General features: G+C 41.6%; 1 protein-coding gene across 1 annotated transcript in view; it reads left to right on the top strand.

The window, feature by feature from the left end:
- The window catches only part of LOC124805392 (myrosinase 1-like), a 246,463-nt gene that overhangs the window by 77,275 nt on the left and 149,736 nt on the right, over nt 1–19,452 (top strand). Inside the window, exon 11 of the mRNA XM_047265954.1 lies at nt 16,092–16,214. Within this exon, the coding sequence (XP_047121910.1) occupies nt 16,092–16,214 (123 nt within the window). The remainder of the gene's footprint in view (nt 1–16,091; nt 16,215–19,452) is intronic.

The raw sequence follows: 19,452 nt of genomic DNA, 5'->3' as shown, positions 1-19,452 counted from the left end.
AAATTCATCAACATTTGGTTCAAAATTTCTATCTTCTATATTCGGATAATAGAGATCCGTTACAGGTGAATAATCATTGAAGTGTAGTACCCAGGGGTTCCTACATTTGATATTAATTCGATTACAACATGGCACAAGTACCTCCTTCGATTTCATCATAGACAACTCAACCCTCCTACCTTTGTTAACTATGCTTAGTTTTCCCGAGGAGAGGTCGATCACTGCGTCCCTCTCACGGAGAAAATCTACTCCCAGAATGCAGGCCACCTTTAACCCTTTAACAATGAGGAACGAGCTCACTATGGCTTCGCCCTCCTTACAAATCTCCACCTGCACCTGGTACTTAACTAACTGGCTCTGTGCACTTATAGCTCCAGACACCTTGCAATTATTAACCGGGAAAGTCGGTATGCTACGTCCCTTCTTTAGCACTTTAAACAACTCTGTACTCATTACACTCACTGAGGCACCTGTGTCAATGATTATATTCACCGCAACACCATTGATTTTCGCTTCTATTATGGCTTGTACATTTTCGTTGCTATCTATCTTACATTCATGCGGTTCGGTCAGTAGATCTTTATCCATACTGATACCGTCGTTGTATCGCAGCATATGTATTCCAGGGATATTATTGTCATTCGTGTTGCTCTCACTCCACCCCTCGGCCAGCGATGGAGAGCATATCGAGGCCGATTCTAGTTTGTTGGATGGCTTGCTTGCGAGATACTTGGACGGCTATTGTCCGCGACCTCTACAATATTTACGTTTTGGTTTGTGGGCAGCCACGACTGCGCAATAGGCGCGTTTTGCAGTGGTGGTCTGTTGTTGTCGTACCGGTCATTACCCTGGCGCTCTGGGCTTGGTCGCTGATTCTGATTCCAATTACGATTACCGTCATTGTAATTGCTATGCCACTGACCTCGCGCATTTTTCCAGCGGTTGGTCCCTGGCAGTCCGGAATCATACCGGTCGTCAAACCGACGCTATTTATTATGAGACGGCTGACCATACCCGTTCTGATTTCTACCATTATTACAATTTTGCGAATGCTCTTGCCGCTTGTTACCACTCCCACCATTTCCATGGTTGTGGTTTTGTGCACTGTTATTTCTGTCATGTTTACACCCTGATCCATTATTCCGCGAGTGATCACACGCTGCTTTTGCGTCTTCCTGGATTAAGTCTATTGAATCAAGAACAGACAGGAAATGTTCCATGTCGCTTTCTGGTATGTGTATTAATTTCTCTTTGATATGAAGGGGTAAATGTGATTTTAGGAGTCTTATTATGTCTCTTGGTGAGATAGGCTCGTCCCAGTAACGCGTTTTGTTTATGTACTTCTCGAAATACCGTCTCAGATTCCCAAGACGGGGTGAGTACGGTTCCGGATTGTATACTTCTTTTCTTAGCCGCTCTTGTATACAAGGCGACCAGTATTTCGACGAAAACGCCCTCTCGAATTGTTCATATGTCATGCAGCTGTCTGCTACTTCCGTAGCCCACAACGCTGCATCACCCTGAATGTATGACATTACGTATTGAATTTTCTGTGCTTCATTCCACACACTAGGCAAGATATTTTTAAAGCTTTTTATGAATACTACTGGGTGTACTGACTTCCGCTCAGTAGTAAACGTCTGAAATTGCCTATTTTTTATCAAACTTTCTTCAACTAATATTTTTGGACCATACTGGTTTGCTCCTGGGACATATACTGTGTGCTCCGAACCGAAGCTACAGCTCTTCGCATTATCGCCTAAAGATTCACCATTGTTGCGTCGCATATAAGTTTGTGCGTTGCCAAACACATTGGCTGTTGGCGACATAGTTTCATGTTCAAGATGTTTGCTACTTTGTGCTAAACCCTTTTCCAAGTCGGATATCCGTTTGTTAATATTCACTTACCACTGCGGAATATCGTCACTGAGTATTTGTTTGATGGTTTGCACGTCGTTCTGTACCTGACTATTTATTGCGGTACTGAACGAGTCGGAATCTCTATCTGCCATAGCTGCTTGTACCTTAGAATTAATATTTTTGTCGATCTCACTCTCTTTCACTTCTAGCCATGAGTTGAATTCAGTTTCAATTTTAGTTGCTTGTTCGTTCCACTTCTGCTCTACAAGCTGTGTGAAATCTACTTCTAGCTTGGCTAAGACACCTATTTCATCTACCATGTTAGTGTTTGCTAGTTGCAGGTTGTTGACCTGTTCAGTCAACTCCTGCACGGCCTTAGGTATCGACTCATAATTCTGTTTCATACAGGTAATCTCTTTTTTCATATGTTCTAACGATTGCACAAGTTGCTGGTCCCGCTCAGCTTGCTGGCGATCTCGCTCCGCTTGCTGGCGATCCCTCTCAGCCTGCTGGTCAAGTAAATTTTCTGTTAATTGGCGATCTCGCTCAGCTTGCTGGGCAAGTAAATTTTCTGCTAACTGGCGATCTCGCTCAGCTTGCTGGCGATCTCGCTCGGCTTGCTGTTGCGCAAATTTTGCCTGGTAATCCAGCATGCGCTCTAATATCGCCTGAAGTGAATTCCCACCAGGCAGATTACCACTCTCTGGTTCCTGCTTTTCTGGAGGTGGTGTAATTTCTTTATCTACCTCTCCTTGAGCACTGGTGGGCGGTGGCGTCACTTCCTGTGCCCCTGCCCCCACATTTTCGAATGGTATATCCTCAAAGAGAGTACTTGTACTGCTTAATGCACCCGCTTCTACATTTCCTGCACTAACTAATGGCTGTTCCTCAGTATCCATATTGCTCGGATGTTGACTACGCAATTTAACCATATTCATAAATTACCTACTCGAACACAAGATCTAACAGTTTCCACTTGCACACAAAATATGTTAATTTATCTACAATACACTGCACACTAAAAATTACTATCTACAATCAACTTTGTCCTGTCATAAACACTAACATCAAACTACACACACCACTAGCGATATGAGATCACTTCACTGGAGTTAAGCTTATACAAACAGGACAACTACACTGTAGTCTTACCTTTAATTTATCTGATCTCGGAGTTCGGCTGCCCCCGGATTATGTAGTCGTTACAGTTTCTCAGTACTATCAGGATCGTTTCCTCTGACTTGCTTGCAGTGGTGCGATTTTTCATGAAAAATTTTTGTACATTCATTAATACATGGCATTATCATGATACACATACATACATTTATCACTAAATACATACATATATATAACAATAGGCACTGAAAGAAATTACATAAACATTTATTTTCGTGGCAACTGCAAATTCGGGCCCCACGTTGGGCGCCAGTTTCGCGTCTGTTTCACTTTTCGTAAAAACTCTTTTCTATTATTTGCTTTATCATCGCTCGCGTAATAACGCATATACGAAAAGAGCCGCGAAATACCTTTTAGTAATGCTGTGCCATTAATTTCTTTACAATCATTAATTTTCAACAAAACAGAATATATTAGATTCTTATTGTTCTGTATCTGGCTTTCTATTAAAGGAACATTTTCCGTTACTGTAACTCACTATAAAAGTCAACATATCTTCCCTACTTTATCGTTATTGAAAATGAAAATTACTTTGTTGTGAAATACTGATGTTACAGTTCACGAAGATTGTTCAACATCAAAATTTTGCAGTGGATTTTTGTTAAGAGTAAAACACCAATAATTACCACGACCAGCACAAGAACATGAGACTATTGTCGGAGAAAAATACGTTTTTACTATAAGGTTTGCCAGACCAGAACTAAGCACAGCAAAATTCCTATTGTGTTACGAAGGTAAATTATCTTTTTTGTACTGTTAGCAATATATTATCAGCAGCCCGCGTCAACCTGCAAAACACATCATAAAATCTGCTGCGCTGCTCTGCAAGTCCGGAAGCTGAAAAAGATGATTTTATTTCACTATTACCTTCCCGCTTCTTTGCGGTATGATCGGTGTCTTTAAATGCAGTTTGAATGCGCCGCGGCAGCGGCTCGTTCGTTCGTAGCGCAGCTCTGCACCACGGATAATATTTAAATAACTGAAAATTTCTTAAAAGGATGGGATAATATGCCAAGCAAGCTACTAGAAATAATAATGCAAGGTTTCATTAAATAACTCTATTCAAAACATTCAAATATGTTAACTAATACACACCTTTTACAATGATTACGTAATGGGGTACATCTGTTGACCATGACAAAAGAAGACTACTGCAGCGTCACAGGCTATCTTACTCGTACAACTCCAAGAAGAAGACAGAGAAATTAATGTTCGTTCTGTATTATTTATACTAGTGGTATTTTTTCATCTTTGTATGATATTTATCGTCTGTGCGGTTTCAGTACTCGCCGACACAGATATTATCTAAAATAAATAATAATAAAAAAAAGAAAGACATAATTCCATACAATAACAAAACATGATACACAATATTTTCTCTTTACTACAAAATATGTCTTTTGCTAATAGACGTTACAGGGCTGTGAGGTTTTTACCTCTTGTAGCTTTTTCTTCAGTTCCTGCAGATGTCGGTACGAACTGTTGTGTCGCTTTGCATTGGAAGAGATTCTCTCTGATTTCGTGCGGCTGCTAAATTAGTACAGGCAGACAGCTTGCTTGTGAGACGAAGGCTGACCTCAACATCTATGGCATCGTTGACACAACCGAGTGTGGGCCTTTGGTGAGGATCCGAGTGGAGGGTCTGAATCAGAGGCTCAGTCGGTTCTGAGACCATACGGTCTGCAGATTCCTCTACTTGCGCCGTAGGGTAGTGGGTTTGCGGGCTCCGATAAATAGATCAGGAGTCCACTACACCCAGGAAGCGGCTACACGGGTAGCAAGGGCTATGTGAAGGGGCGGCTTTGGGTTAGATGGTCTTGTGAAACTGTGGAAAGGGCTTCAGTCTCAAAGGATGCAGGTCGAACACAGGAAGAACATAGGTACAGGAACCGTCGGTATAACAGATGTAAATTGTCTTAGCTCTATTGGGAAAGTACCAGAGCTTCAAGCGCTGATACAAACATTAATCATATGGGAAGCTGTCTGAAGCTGGAGATAAATTCAACAGAAATTTTTACGAAGGACTTAAGGGGGGTAGGACTTCAAACGGGCTGACTTGGAGCAGGAGAAGCATCACAGGACATTTTAATTTCCAGTGTCTATAATTTTACAAATAAATTCATAAAACTTTGTCAGCAACACCAGGAAGGATTCAGGATTCACACTCATTGCAGTGGAAGTTCGAGAACATAACAAAATAATTTTTTTTTTTACGTGCGAAATTTCATCATTTTTTCACTTACTGCATTTATTGCTATAGGTACACTTTTCTTCATAAGTTACGGAGATTCGTCGATCCATTTTGCACAGCATACATACCATACTCACAGGTGTATGAAACTTTAGAATTTATTTAATTTGTGAAAAAACGAATGAACTGTTATATTTTAAACTTCACGTTTAGAAAAAACACAAATTTTATAGTTAATTACCTCAATTTTTACCACAGTTTTTAATAGATTTGGGAAATTGTAGAGTTTCATACACCTTTAAGTATGGTTTGTATGCTGTGCAAAATTCATCGAAGAATCTCTCTTACTTATGAAGAAAAGTGTACCTATAACAACAAATACTGCCATTAGTAAGTGAAAAAATGATGAAATTTCACATGTAAAAAAAAAATCATTTCGTTATGTTTTCGAACTTCCACTCCTATGAGTGTAAATTCTGAATCCTTCCTGGTCATGCTGACAAAGTTTTATGAATTTATTTGTAAAAGTATAGACAGTGGAAATTAAAATATCCTGTGGTGCCTCTCCTGCTCCAAGAACGTCTCGTTTGATGTCCTACCCCTACCTATCGGAAGTAGTTTACCTTGCAGTGGAATCGAGGTAGATAGTTCCTGTGAGTTTGTATAGGTAATAATAATAAATTAATAATTGATTCCGTTTACCGACTCCCGACTCAGATGATGCAATTGCTGAACAGTTCAAAGAAAACTTGACTTTCATTTCAAATAGGTGCCCATCTACCCTACTCATACAACTATGGTTGGTGGTGACTTTAGTCTACCCTTGATATTATTTATTAGGTTACTCATTATGTGCTTTGTTAGGTTCGATCTGTAGTGATTAGTTAGGAGAAGAAGAACTTTAGACAAGATCGCTTTTGGCAGTTAGTCTTGTGACTCCCTGGTAGGCATGGCGTGTTATGCTATGGGAACGATGTTTAAGCGAATTCGTGATGTACATAATACTTTTGATTTTGACGTGCTGACGCGTCGATCATTTTATGTACTTGAAAATTCAATGGAAAGATTTTGTGTGTAGCTGGCACAAGATGTTTGTTATAACATTCATGAAGATCTGAAGATGGTAACTTAGTTTTACCGAAACCGGTTATCTACAATAAAGTATTTCTAGCGATCTTTACTAAGCAGTTCTTCTTCTCCAAAGAAATACCCTCGATATGTTGGCGAAAATACGTATTTTAAGTCTGTGGTGGGCAAAAATGTCGTCCGCAATGGTTCGGAGTGCATTCCTGGCAAAATTATTTTGAACAATCAGCTCAGGAGTCCACGCGAAGCGTAAATGTTTGCGAAACCACACTTGACCACACTTGATCCTGGGGAATTAGGGAACATCGTGATGGATACAGGAATTAGTAACCACGGGGTTGTTGTAGCGGGACTGACTACCGTAACATCCAGACTCACCAAAAATAAGGGCAAATACATCTTTTTAAAAAAGCAGATAAGAATTCGCTTGAAGCCTTCCTAAGAGTCAACTTCCAATCTGAATGTGTAGGCGTAGACCATATGTGGTTTAAATTCAAAGAAATAGTATAGGCGGCTATTGAGAGACATATACATACTAAATAAATTATTAACAGATGGTACTGGCCCCACATGGTACACTTAACAGGTCAGAACACTGTTGTAGAAGCAAGGAAATAAAGCATACCAAATAAAAGAACGCAAAACGCTCAACATTGGCGTGTTTTACAGAAGCTCAGAATGTAGCACGAATTTCAATGTGAGTTGCTTTTAATACTTTCCAAAACGGAAGTCTGTCTCGAAATCTGACAGAAAATCCAAAGAGATTGTGGTCATATGTAAAGTAAACAAATGGAAAGACACAATCAATACCTTCACTATGCGACGGCAATATTGATTTTGCTGAAGAGAGTATCTCTGAAGCAGAGATACTACATACTCTTTTGCGAAATTGCTTCACCGAAGAAAACGAAGTAAATGTTCCGGAATTCGAACCGAGAACAACTACCAACATGAGTAACTTAGAAAGTAGATATCCTCGGTGTAGCAAAGCAGCTTAAATCAAGAAAGGCAAGGAAATAGAAGCAGCCCGCTGAATTACGCTAACGTGGAGCTGCAATAGGATTTTGGGACATATATCGTGTTCCAACATTATGAGTTATCACGAAAAAAATGATTTATTGTCAAACAGCCAACACAGATTCAGAAAATTTCGTTCTTGTAGAACACAACTAGCTCTTTATTATACTAAAATGTAAACTTTCACGGCCGGAAATATCATGTCCATTATAATTATCCGGGCTGTTATGCCGTGGTCGGTTGATGAATTCTGTGGTGATTCCCAACGTTTCGTCTCCGACTGCGGGAGACATCTTCAAGGGGGTCCGTAGCTTGATGGAAGGTCCAACACACACACACACACACACACACACACACACACACACACAACGCAGCGAGCCAGTGTGTGTGTTGGACCATCCATCAAGCTACGGACCCCCTTGAAGATGTCTCCCGCAGTCGGAGACGAAACGTTGGGAATCACCACAGAATTCATCAACCGACCACGGCATAACAGCCCGGATAATTATAATGAACATAGCTCTTTATTCTCACGAAGTAATTAATGCTATTGACAGGGGATGTCAAATTGATTTGATAATTAGATTTCAAGAACGCTTCCGACACCGTATCTCACAAGCTACTTCTAATAAAATTGCGTGCCTATGGACTATCGTCTCAGTTATGCGACTGGATTCGTGATTTCCTGTCAGAAAGGTCATAGTAGTATTTGACGGAAGGTCGTCGAGTAAAACATAATTAATATCTGGGACATCTGATACAGGCTCTCTGCTGTTCCTGATCAATATAAATGATTTACGAGACAATCTGAGTAGCACTCTTAGATTTTTTGTAGATGATGCTGTCATTTACCGTCATAAAAATCATCACATGGTCAAACCAAATTGCAAAATGACTTAGAAACGATATTTGTATGATACTAAAAGTGACAATTGACTTCAAATGATGAAAAGTGTGAAGCCATCCTCATGAGTACCAATATTAATCCGTTAAACGTCCGTAATACGATAAATCACGCAAATCTAAAGACTGCAAATTCGACTAAGCACTTACACAATACAGCTACGAATAACTGAAGTTAAAACGATCACGATAATGTTGTGGGTAAAGTAAACCAAACAACACGTTTTATTGATAGATGATTGAGAAAATGCAACAGGTTTACTAGAGGGACTGCCTAATCTACGCTTTATTTCCTCCTTTGGAGTGTTGCTCAGCGGTGTTGGATCCGCATCAGACAGAATCGAAGGAGGACATCGAAAAAGTTGAAAGAAGGGCAGCTCGTTTTGTACTATCACGAAACAGTGGAGAGAGCGCCACGTATATGATATGCGAATTGGGGTGGCAGCCATTAAAACAGAGGCGTTTTTCGTTGCGGCTGGATCTTCTCATGAAATTTCGGTCACTAACTTTCCCCTCAGAGGGTAAAAATATTTTGTTGGCGGCCAGTTACATAGGGAGGAATGATCATCATAATAAAATAAGGGAAATCAGAGCTCGCTCGGAAAGATTTAAGGGTTCGTTTTTCCCGCGTGCCGTTAGAGAGTGGAACAGTAGAGAAATAGCTTGAAGGTGGTTCGATGAAACCTCTGCCACGCACTTAATTGTGAAATGCAGAGTAATCACGTAGATGTAATTGCAGATGTAGAGACAAACGGTTACAATGAAATATTTTTCAATTCTATGAATAATTCTGTTACACAGTTTATTTTACTTTTTTAAAGAGATAGAGCCCCTCCACGCCCACACTGGCATGATGGCCAACACAAAATGTTCGTTTGCAAGAATCTACGCTGCCCGACAAAACACCATCGGCGTGCATGTTGGTGATTAGAATTGCAATTCTCTGCGACAAGAGAACAGCCACCAGAGTTCACATGTGTTTTTCGTGTTCAGTGCTGCTTGCAGGACTGGTAGGGTACATAACTGGTGTGGCAAAGTTTGATCTTGAATTATCACTGTCAGGGAGAAGGAGATGTTACGCAGTCGCGTGAGCGTTATTAGCACGTGACAGAATCGGAAAGTAGCCTCACCGTGGATCTGCATTCGGCTGGAATCGTGAAATATACAGGTTTGTGCGGCATTCGGATGTGACAGGGGCACATGGGAACGTGTTCACAATGCAGCACACGTACGTCCCTAGTCTGACGAACTCTAAGGCACGCTTGCGCACCTCGGTTGTCCCGATAAATTACTGAATTTAAGCAACATTACTGTTATTTTCCTCGGGGAGATTAATTTTTTGTCCCACGTGCTTACACGATAGTCGCATGTGCGAGAGACATTGTATATTCAGAGATGTTAAGGATCAGCTGTCTGGAAAAGCGGGTGAAACATGTCAGTGATCATAGCTGTAACGTGGTGGCTCGACCGCAGGCTGTTACAACGCTGCCCCATGGGACAGGGGCGCCCACTAGTACGTGACGTCAGCTCGGTTGCGGGTAGGCGCTAGTTGCACAGTTCACCTGGCAACTAGCCTTGTCGCACATGTTCTGCGCTCGAGCTAGCCTCTGGGAATCACTTGGCTACATTCCAGTGATCTGGCTGCCCACCCCCGTCTTCTGCCGCCTGCAGGTGTTCGGCTATCCGCGGGTGGGAACATCAGCTGTTCTACACGACGTACTCACGAATGAGTGGCTGTAGCTGGAGGCAGAACACGTTAAGCAACTTGTGGACTCACTGAGACCGTTATCAAGGCTTATTGACGAGTTACACGACATTACTGTTACGTTACCTCGGCGAGATTAATTTTTTGTACCATGTGCTTACACGAAAGGCGCATGTGTGAGAGACATTGTATATTCAGAGAGGTTGATGATCAGAATCAAATACGTTACAGGAGTAAAATATTCACTCTGATCTCTATACATAATGAGATCTCAATAACTGTAAATTTTAACTGCGCAGTTCACAGCAGCAATGTTTGTGACAGATGTAAACTATTCCGTGGTGGAGTCAAAACCTTCCATACATTGTACAGTAAACCATAATACAATATTTGTCAAGATTCAGGCCAAGCAAATCCGACCACCACACGGAAGGATCGCAGTACTGCGCAGCAAGCACATCGTAACCCGTACACATCTGTGCCTGCCATCCGAGAACGAGTAACGGATTCCGTGACATCCTGAACCATTGCTCGGAGACCAGCGGCACCGGACCGTGATATTACAGTTCCACGCACAGGCTGCCGTTAACACGACGGCACTAACGGCTGCGTTCGGAGCGGTACCCCACTGTGTTTAGCAATGAATCGCGATTCTACCCTACCCTGGACGACAATCGTCGGCTATTATGGTGCAAACCTGGGGAGAGGTTCCATTACTCCAGTTTTTTTGTAGGGGCACAGCTGTGTTGCTGTGGGGGAGCCGTCTGGTATGACGTCAGGGGTCACGGCTTCTTGTGAACTGAGGGACTCTGGCAGCACAACGGTACGTCACGGACGTCCAGGGTCCTTTGGTGTTACATATCATACCACGCTATTGTGGTGTCACTCCTTAACAACACTATCCTCCGCCACACACCGTAATATGTGGCTTGCGGAGTATAGAGGAGGATGTAGAAAACTATAACGAGCACTAGAAGCCTCCCTTCCTTCTTCTGCTCCCTCCCTCCCCCCCCCCCCCCCTGCAGCCTATATTCTTCAGTAAACCTACATTTCCTTCGCTACCCTATGATACCGTTCCAACCGCTTAAAAGTTTCATAACTTCCACATATTTTATGTTCCCCTGTTCCTCATTTATTCCGTTTCCTCGTCATCGTCTTGAGGTGTGATCTTTTAAGCTTGCACAGCTCTGGCTGCTGTTGTCTCAGTTTAACACCTCAGAAGAAGTACCTACTCACTGAATTGCTCGTACTAACTCATCCTGCTACCTACCTTCCTATGCATAAAGATGCAACATCTTTCACCAACATTTTTTTTTTTTTATTTTTTTTTTTTTTTGTTGTTGAGGTGTTCTGTCCGGAGACTGGCTTGATGCAGCTCTCCATGCTACTCTATTCATCTCCAAGTACCTGCTGCTATCTGCATCCTTCTGAATCTGCTTGGTGTATTCATCTCTTGGTTTCCCTCTACGATTTTCCCTCCACGATTCCCTCCAGTACTAAATTCTGATCCCTTGATGCCTCAGAACGTGTCCTACCAACCGATCCCTTCTTCTTGTCAAGTTCTACCCCAAATTCCCCTTCTCCCCTATTCTATTTAGTACCTCCTCATTAGTTACGTGATCTATCTATGTAATCTTCAGCATTCTTCTGTAGCAATATATTTCGAAAGCTTCTATTCTCTTCTTGTGCCGGCCGCGGTGGCCGAGCGGTTCTAGGCGCTTCAGTCCGGAACCGCGCGACTGCTACGGTCGCAGGTTCGAATCCTGCCTCGGGCATGGATGTGTGTGATGTCCTTAGGTTAGTTAGGTTTAAGTAGTTCTAAGTTCTAGGGGCCTGATGACCTCAGATATTAAGTCCCATAGTGCTCAGAGCCATTTCAACCAGTTTCTCTTCTTGTCTGAACTGTTTATCGTCCAAGTTTTACTTCCATACATGGCTACACTCCATTCAAATACTTTCAGAAAAGACTTCCTGTCACTTAAATCTATACTCGATGTTAACAAATTTCGTCAGAAACGCTTCCCTTGCCATTGCCAGTCTACATTTTATATCTTCTCTACTCCGAGCAGCATCAGTTATTTTGCCCCCCAAATAACAAAACTCATTTATTACTTTAAGTGTCTCATTTCGTAATCACCTGATTCAGTTCGACTACATTTCACTATCCTCGTTTTGCTTTTGTTGATATTCATCTTATATCCACCTTTCAAGACACTGTCTATTCCAATTAGCTGCTCTTCCAGGTCCTTTGCTGTCTCTGACAAAATTACAATGTCGTCGACAAACCATAAAGTTTTTATATCTTCTCCATGGATTTTAATTCCTACTACGAATTTTTCTTTTGTTTCTTTTACTGCTTGCTCAATATACAGATTGAATAACATCAGGGATAGGCTACAACCCTGTTTCACTCCCTTCTCAACCACTGCGTCCCTTTCGTGCCCCTCGACTCTTAAACTGCGATCTGCTTTCTGTACAATTTAGAATCTCAGTTTTTATCACCCTATGATCATATCACCAGAAATATCTTTCCTCTACTTATTTGTCTTCGCTAATCGCTACTGAGGCCCACTTTAGCCATCTGTATTTTCAGATTCTCCTGCTTCTATAAAACAATTAAGAATCTAACGTTTCACACCTAAGTTTTAGTTGCATTCATGTGCGTCCTGAAAACGCCCACCGGATCAGCGCCGCCACGGAAATGCGAACGAGGGACAAGTTTAGATCCTAGAATTAGTTACATCTTCATATTACCTTTCAAGACAGTATGTGTCTGTATACAGCTGATTATGTCTTAAAGCATTAATTTTCAATGCCATCTGCATCCTCATACCGCTGATCATTGCTGATTCTTCCACCTTTAGCAACAGCTTTCCGTTCCAGGAGCAACGTGCTTCGTTGAACATTAATCTACACTTCCACCATCTTTTGAAAAAGCCGTTGGCAGAATGAAGATGATTTCGCATACTGGAAATTTCTTACCATCTTAAGTGATTATTTTTGTTGAAAATCAGGGCCTGGAATCAAATCCGGTTACCAGAAGCATTCGATTTTTAGTCGGAGACCCCAGTGGTCCTTTAACCCTTTGGAATCGTACACACTCAGTCGTGCGGGTGCGTTTTATTTGCGTTGTAGCACCATAAATGGCTCTGAGCACTATGGGACTTAACATCTGAGGTCATCAGTCCCCTAGAACTTAGAACTACTTAAACCTAACTAACCTAAGGACATCACACACATCCATGCCCGAGGCAGGATTCGAACCTGCGACCGTAGCAGTCGTGCGGTTCCGGACTGAGCGCCTAGAACCGCTAGACCACCGCGGCCGGCCTAGCGCCATATTATTGCGCTACGCAGTGGAGTATTTAGAGAAAAAATTGTACAAGAATCGCTCCTTTGTGTACAAGGTACCTTGTCTTAACCATTTTAAAATTTCGAGACGACAGGTCGGAGACATCTGTCTCGAGAAAAGTATTAACTGTGCATTATTGATCGCGATTTGTCATTTGAAAAAATATGTCTGAGATTCCGAAGGGACTACAGAAGCAATTAAAGACTCGTCCGCCTAAAAAGTTTTAAATACCTTCATAGCAACAGTGACTGTGACATCCAAACGCACAACTGTCGTATTGGGACAATGTTACTGGCGTCTGCTTGTTTTCAGTCGATATCTGAGGTTAGATTTCGGAGAATAGCACGGTAGATTAGCATTTCATTGCCGCAGAGCGTTTGTTCCTTACTTGTGACGAAATTCTAACTTTATTAAATGAATTTAAAATAAATTACTTTAGCGAACAAACAAACGCAGACCGGGAGAAAGCTCTTAATTTTGCGATGAAGAGCAAAATCTCAAAAATGCATCTCTAACAGTACTGGTTTATCCAGAAGTTCAGGAAAACTTTGCCAGGTAACATTCTACCGAATGCTCAACGAAGACCTCCAATATCTCAGTGATCTATAATACTTGGATTGGCACAAATGTTACCACCAGGTGAAAGACTGTATTTCGACAGATACTTCTCAACTTTGCCATTATTGCAACAGCTTCTTGAACGTAGTCTGGAAGGATCAGCCATCATCTGCCAGAAGAAAAAACCTGAAAGAGTCCTGCAGGAACGATAATAAAATAGTCGTTATCCAGAGGAAAGGCTCAAAGGCTGTTCCACTTGCCTCCACTCCTACAGGTTGTGGCCCTGTAAACGATGTTTGAAAATGCAATAAAAACAGGAAAGAAGTACACATCAGTGCCGTGTTCTGCAGCTGTAATGAGGTACAGCTAATTTATGAGGGGAGCTGACCTCTGTGACCAAATGACTTGAGGGCCTACAGGACATCCTTGAAGCCGAAAAAGTGAACTTTTAAAGTTTTATCCTTTTACTTGATTTCAATAATGTCAGTGTCTGGATACAATGCAAAGCCACTAAAGTACGAAAGAAAAATACTTCAGATATTGTGGGAAGGTCAATTACAAGTAACAGCCGCGAAACAAAATACATAAATCAGTAAATGCACCATTATATGATAAAGAGGCTACATTGATTTTGGCACTGGTCTACTTTTCGTTTTCATACTGCTCATAGCAGGAGGCAAAACAACTGCAAGAAGAGGACAAGAACAGTAGGTGTGTAGTGTAACATTTATCTGTGTTCATCAAAATCCATTAAAAACTTCGTAAATGTCACTCTAAGGAGGGCCAGAAATGTGTAAGTTTGTCTCGGACCAGACAGTCGGGTGGGTCATAATTTTTTTTATCAAAATCGAAAAATAAAAATTGGTTATCTATTAATATACAATACTATGAATATTTCAATTACAAAAACCCAGTGATTTCAAAATGACCATTCGACTACGTTCCATTACCTTTTTTTTACCTTTGTTGATGTTCATCAGCTTAATTTAAAAAAAAATCTCTTCCTTTCAGTTGCGCTTAGAACTCTCGGCCGCATTATAATGTCACCGGGAACCTGCAAAGTTCGTGTTTTTCTCCCAAACTTTAATCCCCTTCCGTGTCGTTAAATGCTTACTGGATGCACAGCTAGAATTACATCACGGAGAGTCAAAGAGCCTGTCTTACTCCCTTCTCGAGTGCTGATCTCCTTTCGTGTCCTTCGGCTCATATAACGACAGTCTGGTTTCCGTAAAAGTCATTGGCAGCTGTTCACTAGAATATAGAATGTCCACTTCTAACAACCCTATCACAACAAAGGTCAAAATTTAATGATTGTGGTGTTGCTCACGATGCTAAATACTGCATTTTCGGGCAACAACATAGTTATTATGTGGCAGGTGTCATTAGAGCAAAGTTAATAAAGTCATTTCATGTAATAATGAATAAACTAGGCACTCATCTTTTCGTGTTTCCCACGCTGGTCTCGTTATAAAATCATGGCTCAATCGTTGAAAATCTATGTGGTGATGATTCCAAGCTCAGATGCAAAAAGGCCTAGGTTTTATTCTGCTATATTCAAAAGTTTTGTAGATGCGCTTCATAAACCATTCTTGAAGATTACACCTTTCAAAGTTAGCACAATAACGATGTAAAAAAATAATCAGCACTCCGAATTTAAGTTACACTTCCTTTTAATTTCTTTTATTGCAATATCACGTAACACACAAAACATCACTTCACAGCCAAAACATACTTGAAAACATCTTCCTCACTGTTAAAGTTCACATTTTATAAGCTGACTACAATATGCGTCTTTCCAACATGACGTCCAAGACTTGACTTTTTCAAGGTCCGACTCTCTAACAACCAACTAATAATCGCTTACGCGCCCAAAAATCAGAGTTACAAGTACGTCAAAGATCATAGTGACAAAAGAAATAATACACATAAGAATAATATCATTGCGATATAAACATATCGATGTATCAGAAATGAAATCAAATCTGAATGTTGTCTCAAAAATATGTTAAGTAGTTAACAGAAACACAGTAGAATATTACTGGTATCGAGAGGTTCAGGTGAGGTGCCGTAATGGTTACGTAATTCAAGTACCATTATACACTGCTGTGTCAATAATGTTCAGTCAGGTACTCGATGATGGTAGCCGTCCGTATGAACAGTGATTTTGTATATTAAATATCGTTAAAGTGAAAGTAACTACTGGATGAACGTCAGTAATACAAGGACGTGACTTTCTTTTGCAGTGTCAAATTTGGTCTGTACGAGGTGGACTTCGACAGCCCGAACAGGACCAGGACTCCGAAGGCCTCCGCCGGCGTCATATCGCAGATCTACGAGAGCAGAGAGGTGCCTCAGGAGTACTTCTGGTGAAGCCGTCTGGACACTTTACTGCAGCTTGTTTTGGTCAATGTGCTGTTAAAATAAAGATCCTCTGACAATTAGCAAAGTGTTGGTTCTTTCCCAAATCCTAACATTTTTTGTAGCCTTTAGAACGACTATAACATTTGGGACGTGTTTAATTATACAGATTTCTTGATACCGAACAACCTAATGCAGCTTCAAAAAGCAAAACATGTCATAGAGACCGTGAAGCATTTCATCGCACGCCACACCCTGAGCTTGTTGCCCGAGGTTTTCACAGTCTACATCCTTGACGAACAGGTATGTGTGTGTCTAGGTTACGACTCCTTTGCGGCTCTGCCGTCTGTGAAAACGATGCTCAGTGGCTTATGAGACGTTATACTGCAACAAAAAAAGAAGAAGAGAATAAAAAAACAAGAACGAAACACATGGTGAAGGAGGAAACAAGTGATATATATGAGAAAAAATTACTAATACATCAAAAAATTAAAAAGTCAGTAATTAATTGGAAGTTATGTTACAACATCACGTCGTACTACTAAAATGCAATTGAAAGGAAAACTATAGTTCAACATCTCACCGACAACGAGACCATTGGAGAAGCATGCAATTAATTATTCTGTAATAGATAATATTAATCATAAACATTCCACACACCTCCTTTACAGACATCGCCTCTGGACTTGATAATCGCCAAACTGACGATTCCTCGATGCCTCAATGTGACCTGTCAAGCGGTCCTTTCTTTTAGTCAACTACTGCCATAAATTTCTGATTTCGCTGATTCGATTTAGTAACTCTTCATTACTTATTCCATCTTTTCATCTAACCTTCAGCATTCTTCCTTAGCACTGCATTTCAAAAGTTTCGATTCTCTTCTAGTTTCAACTGCTTATCGTCCACGTTTCATTTTCGTAGAAGGCGTTTCTCATCTGTTCAAGGCTGATTCCATACGAACACCTTCAGCAAAGACTGTACTAGATGTTGACAAATTTCTTTTTCACAGGAACTCTTTTATGTTATTAACAGCTTGCTTTTTATATCCTCTCCACTGTAACCATTGTCTGTTATTTTATTTCCCCAGTAACAAAAGTCCTCTACTACATTTGGTGCATCAGCTCCGAATCTGATTTCCCCAGCATCGTCTGATTTTATTCGGCTACATTTCATTACCTTTGTTTTAGTTTTGTTGATGTTCATTTCATAACCTCGTTTTAAAATATTATCCATTCTTTCAGTTGATGTTGCAAGTGTATGACCGAACTACAATATCACTGGCAAACCTTAAAGTTCGTATTTTTTCCTGATCTTTAATGCCAAAATTCTGCTCGGTTTCTTTTACCGCTTACTGAATGCATAACTGAAATAACACCGTGGAGAGCCTAGAACCCTGTCTCACTCCCTTGTGGACTGCTGCTTTCCTTCAGTGTCCTTCGACTCCTATAACGACGGTCTATTTCCCGTAAAAGTTATAGAAAAATTTTCGCTCTCTGTATTTTGCCGCTCTTATCTTCCAAAATTATAGAGGTGTTGGTTGCTACATATCGCTTCTTCTTCCAAATAGGCGCAAATATTTCATATGACGTTAAGATCGGGTGATTCAATAGGGCCACCCTAAGTGCTACAGCGTTCCCGATTGTTCTACAAACCAGGAATGTGTGTGTATGTGCAACCCTGCGAACAAGCTGGTTGTCATCTTGGAAGATAGAAGAGTCCACAGCATAGTCATCATGAAGATGTGGAAGAAAGCGCAACAGTTTGTCAACGAGAATATTGAAATAAACATCGTGGTTAATATTGGCAACCTCTATGCTTCTGCCCGAGTCATGGTACACAAAACATTTCCACAGCGTCACACATACATCCCGGGCAGCTCTACAATCTGCCCTGAACGCTTCATTGCATAGTCGGGGCCCAAGCCATCTTGCATCGTTTGAAAAGAGGCAAAATCGCGATTTGTCGGCCAAGTGTCGAGTCAGCTAGTGTCTAGTTTCGGCACTTTTTGGGCGACTGAAGTCTTTCTTGATGAGCTGCTGCGAGCAATTTCCTTCTGTGAGATACGCAATTCCAAACATCCATTGCATGCAGTTCCATTCGCAATATTGGCTCCGAAGTTAGTGTTCACGGTCAGCAGAAATACCTGTCTGGAGCGAAACCAAATATCACTAGCGTTCGTCTCCTTGTCTGTTAGCATTCTTCCACAACGAGTGTCCTGACGCCATGATACATGTCTGTGAGCGGCACACCAGTCTTCGTAAACCACGGTTGACAGTCCGCGAAAATTTACCTGCAAATCGCACAAATTCATTCACAGTGTGGTCATGGTCATGTTCAAATACGACGTTTCATTTCTGCCTGTGTTCCACGTCTCCTCATCTACCGCCGGCCGCGGTGGCCGTGCGGTTCTAGGCGCTCCAGTCCGGAGCCGCGCTGCTGCTACGGTCGCAGGTTCGAATCCTGCCTCGGGCATGGGTGTGTGTGATGTCCTTAGGTTAGTTAGGTTTAAGCAGTTCTAAGTTCTAGGGGACTGATGACCACAGCAGTTGAGTCTCATAGTGCTCAGAGCCATTTAAACCATCCTCATCTACCGCATCTTAGTACCCTGATTCCATTCAAAAGGCTAGCACATACACAGCACTTCACCGTCCGCCGGCTTAGCTGGGTGGTATCGTACTTGCCTCTCACGCACTGGGCCCGGGTTCGCTTCCCGGCCGAGTTGGAGATTTTCTCCGCTCGGGGAATGGGTGTTGTGTTGTCTTCACCATAATTTCATCCTCATCATCGGCCGCAGGTCACCCAATGAGGCGCCGAATGAAATAAGACTTGCACTTGGCTGCCGAAAACGACTGGGACCTCCCGGCCAACAACGCCAGACGATCATTTCCTGTCACACTGCTTCACCGTCCAACGTACCTAGGCGATGAAACTCTTAAATTATACATGATGCAGCCACACGACCAGAGCAGCCTCCGGCTGCGATATTAATATTATTCACTAAGAATTTGCGAATTAACTTGTTTCATGAACAAACGAAGCTTCTTACGAAGCGCTCGCCCTTTAGCATTCGCCTTCTGGAATCACAGGGACGTATTTTTGTGTACTAGCGGCAGGCGTCGTAATGTTATTGCGAAGAACCATCTGCAGCACTGCAAATAAACCGAGTCACTGAAAAAATTAGCTTTATTTATTAACGACTAACATGACGAATCACATGCGAGATTAAATTCTTTACTCTCAAGTTTT

The sequence above is a fragment of the Schistocerca piceifrons genome, chromosome 7 (genome assembly GCF_021461385.2).
Source record: "Schistocerca piceifrons isolate TAMUIC-IGC-003096 chromosome 7, iqSchPice1.1, whole genome shotgun sequence".
Classification (NCBI taxonomy): domain Eukaryota; kingdom Metazoa; phylum Arthropoda; class Insecta; order Orthoptera; family Acrididae; genus Schistocerca; species Schistocerca piceifrons.
The sequence above is the reverse complement of the archived record's forward strand: the minus strand, read 5'-3'. Positions and strand labels throughout refer to the sequence as shown.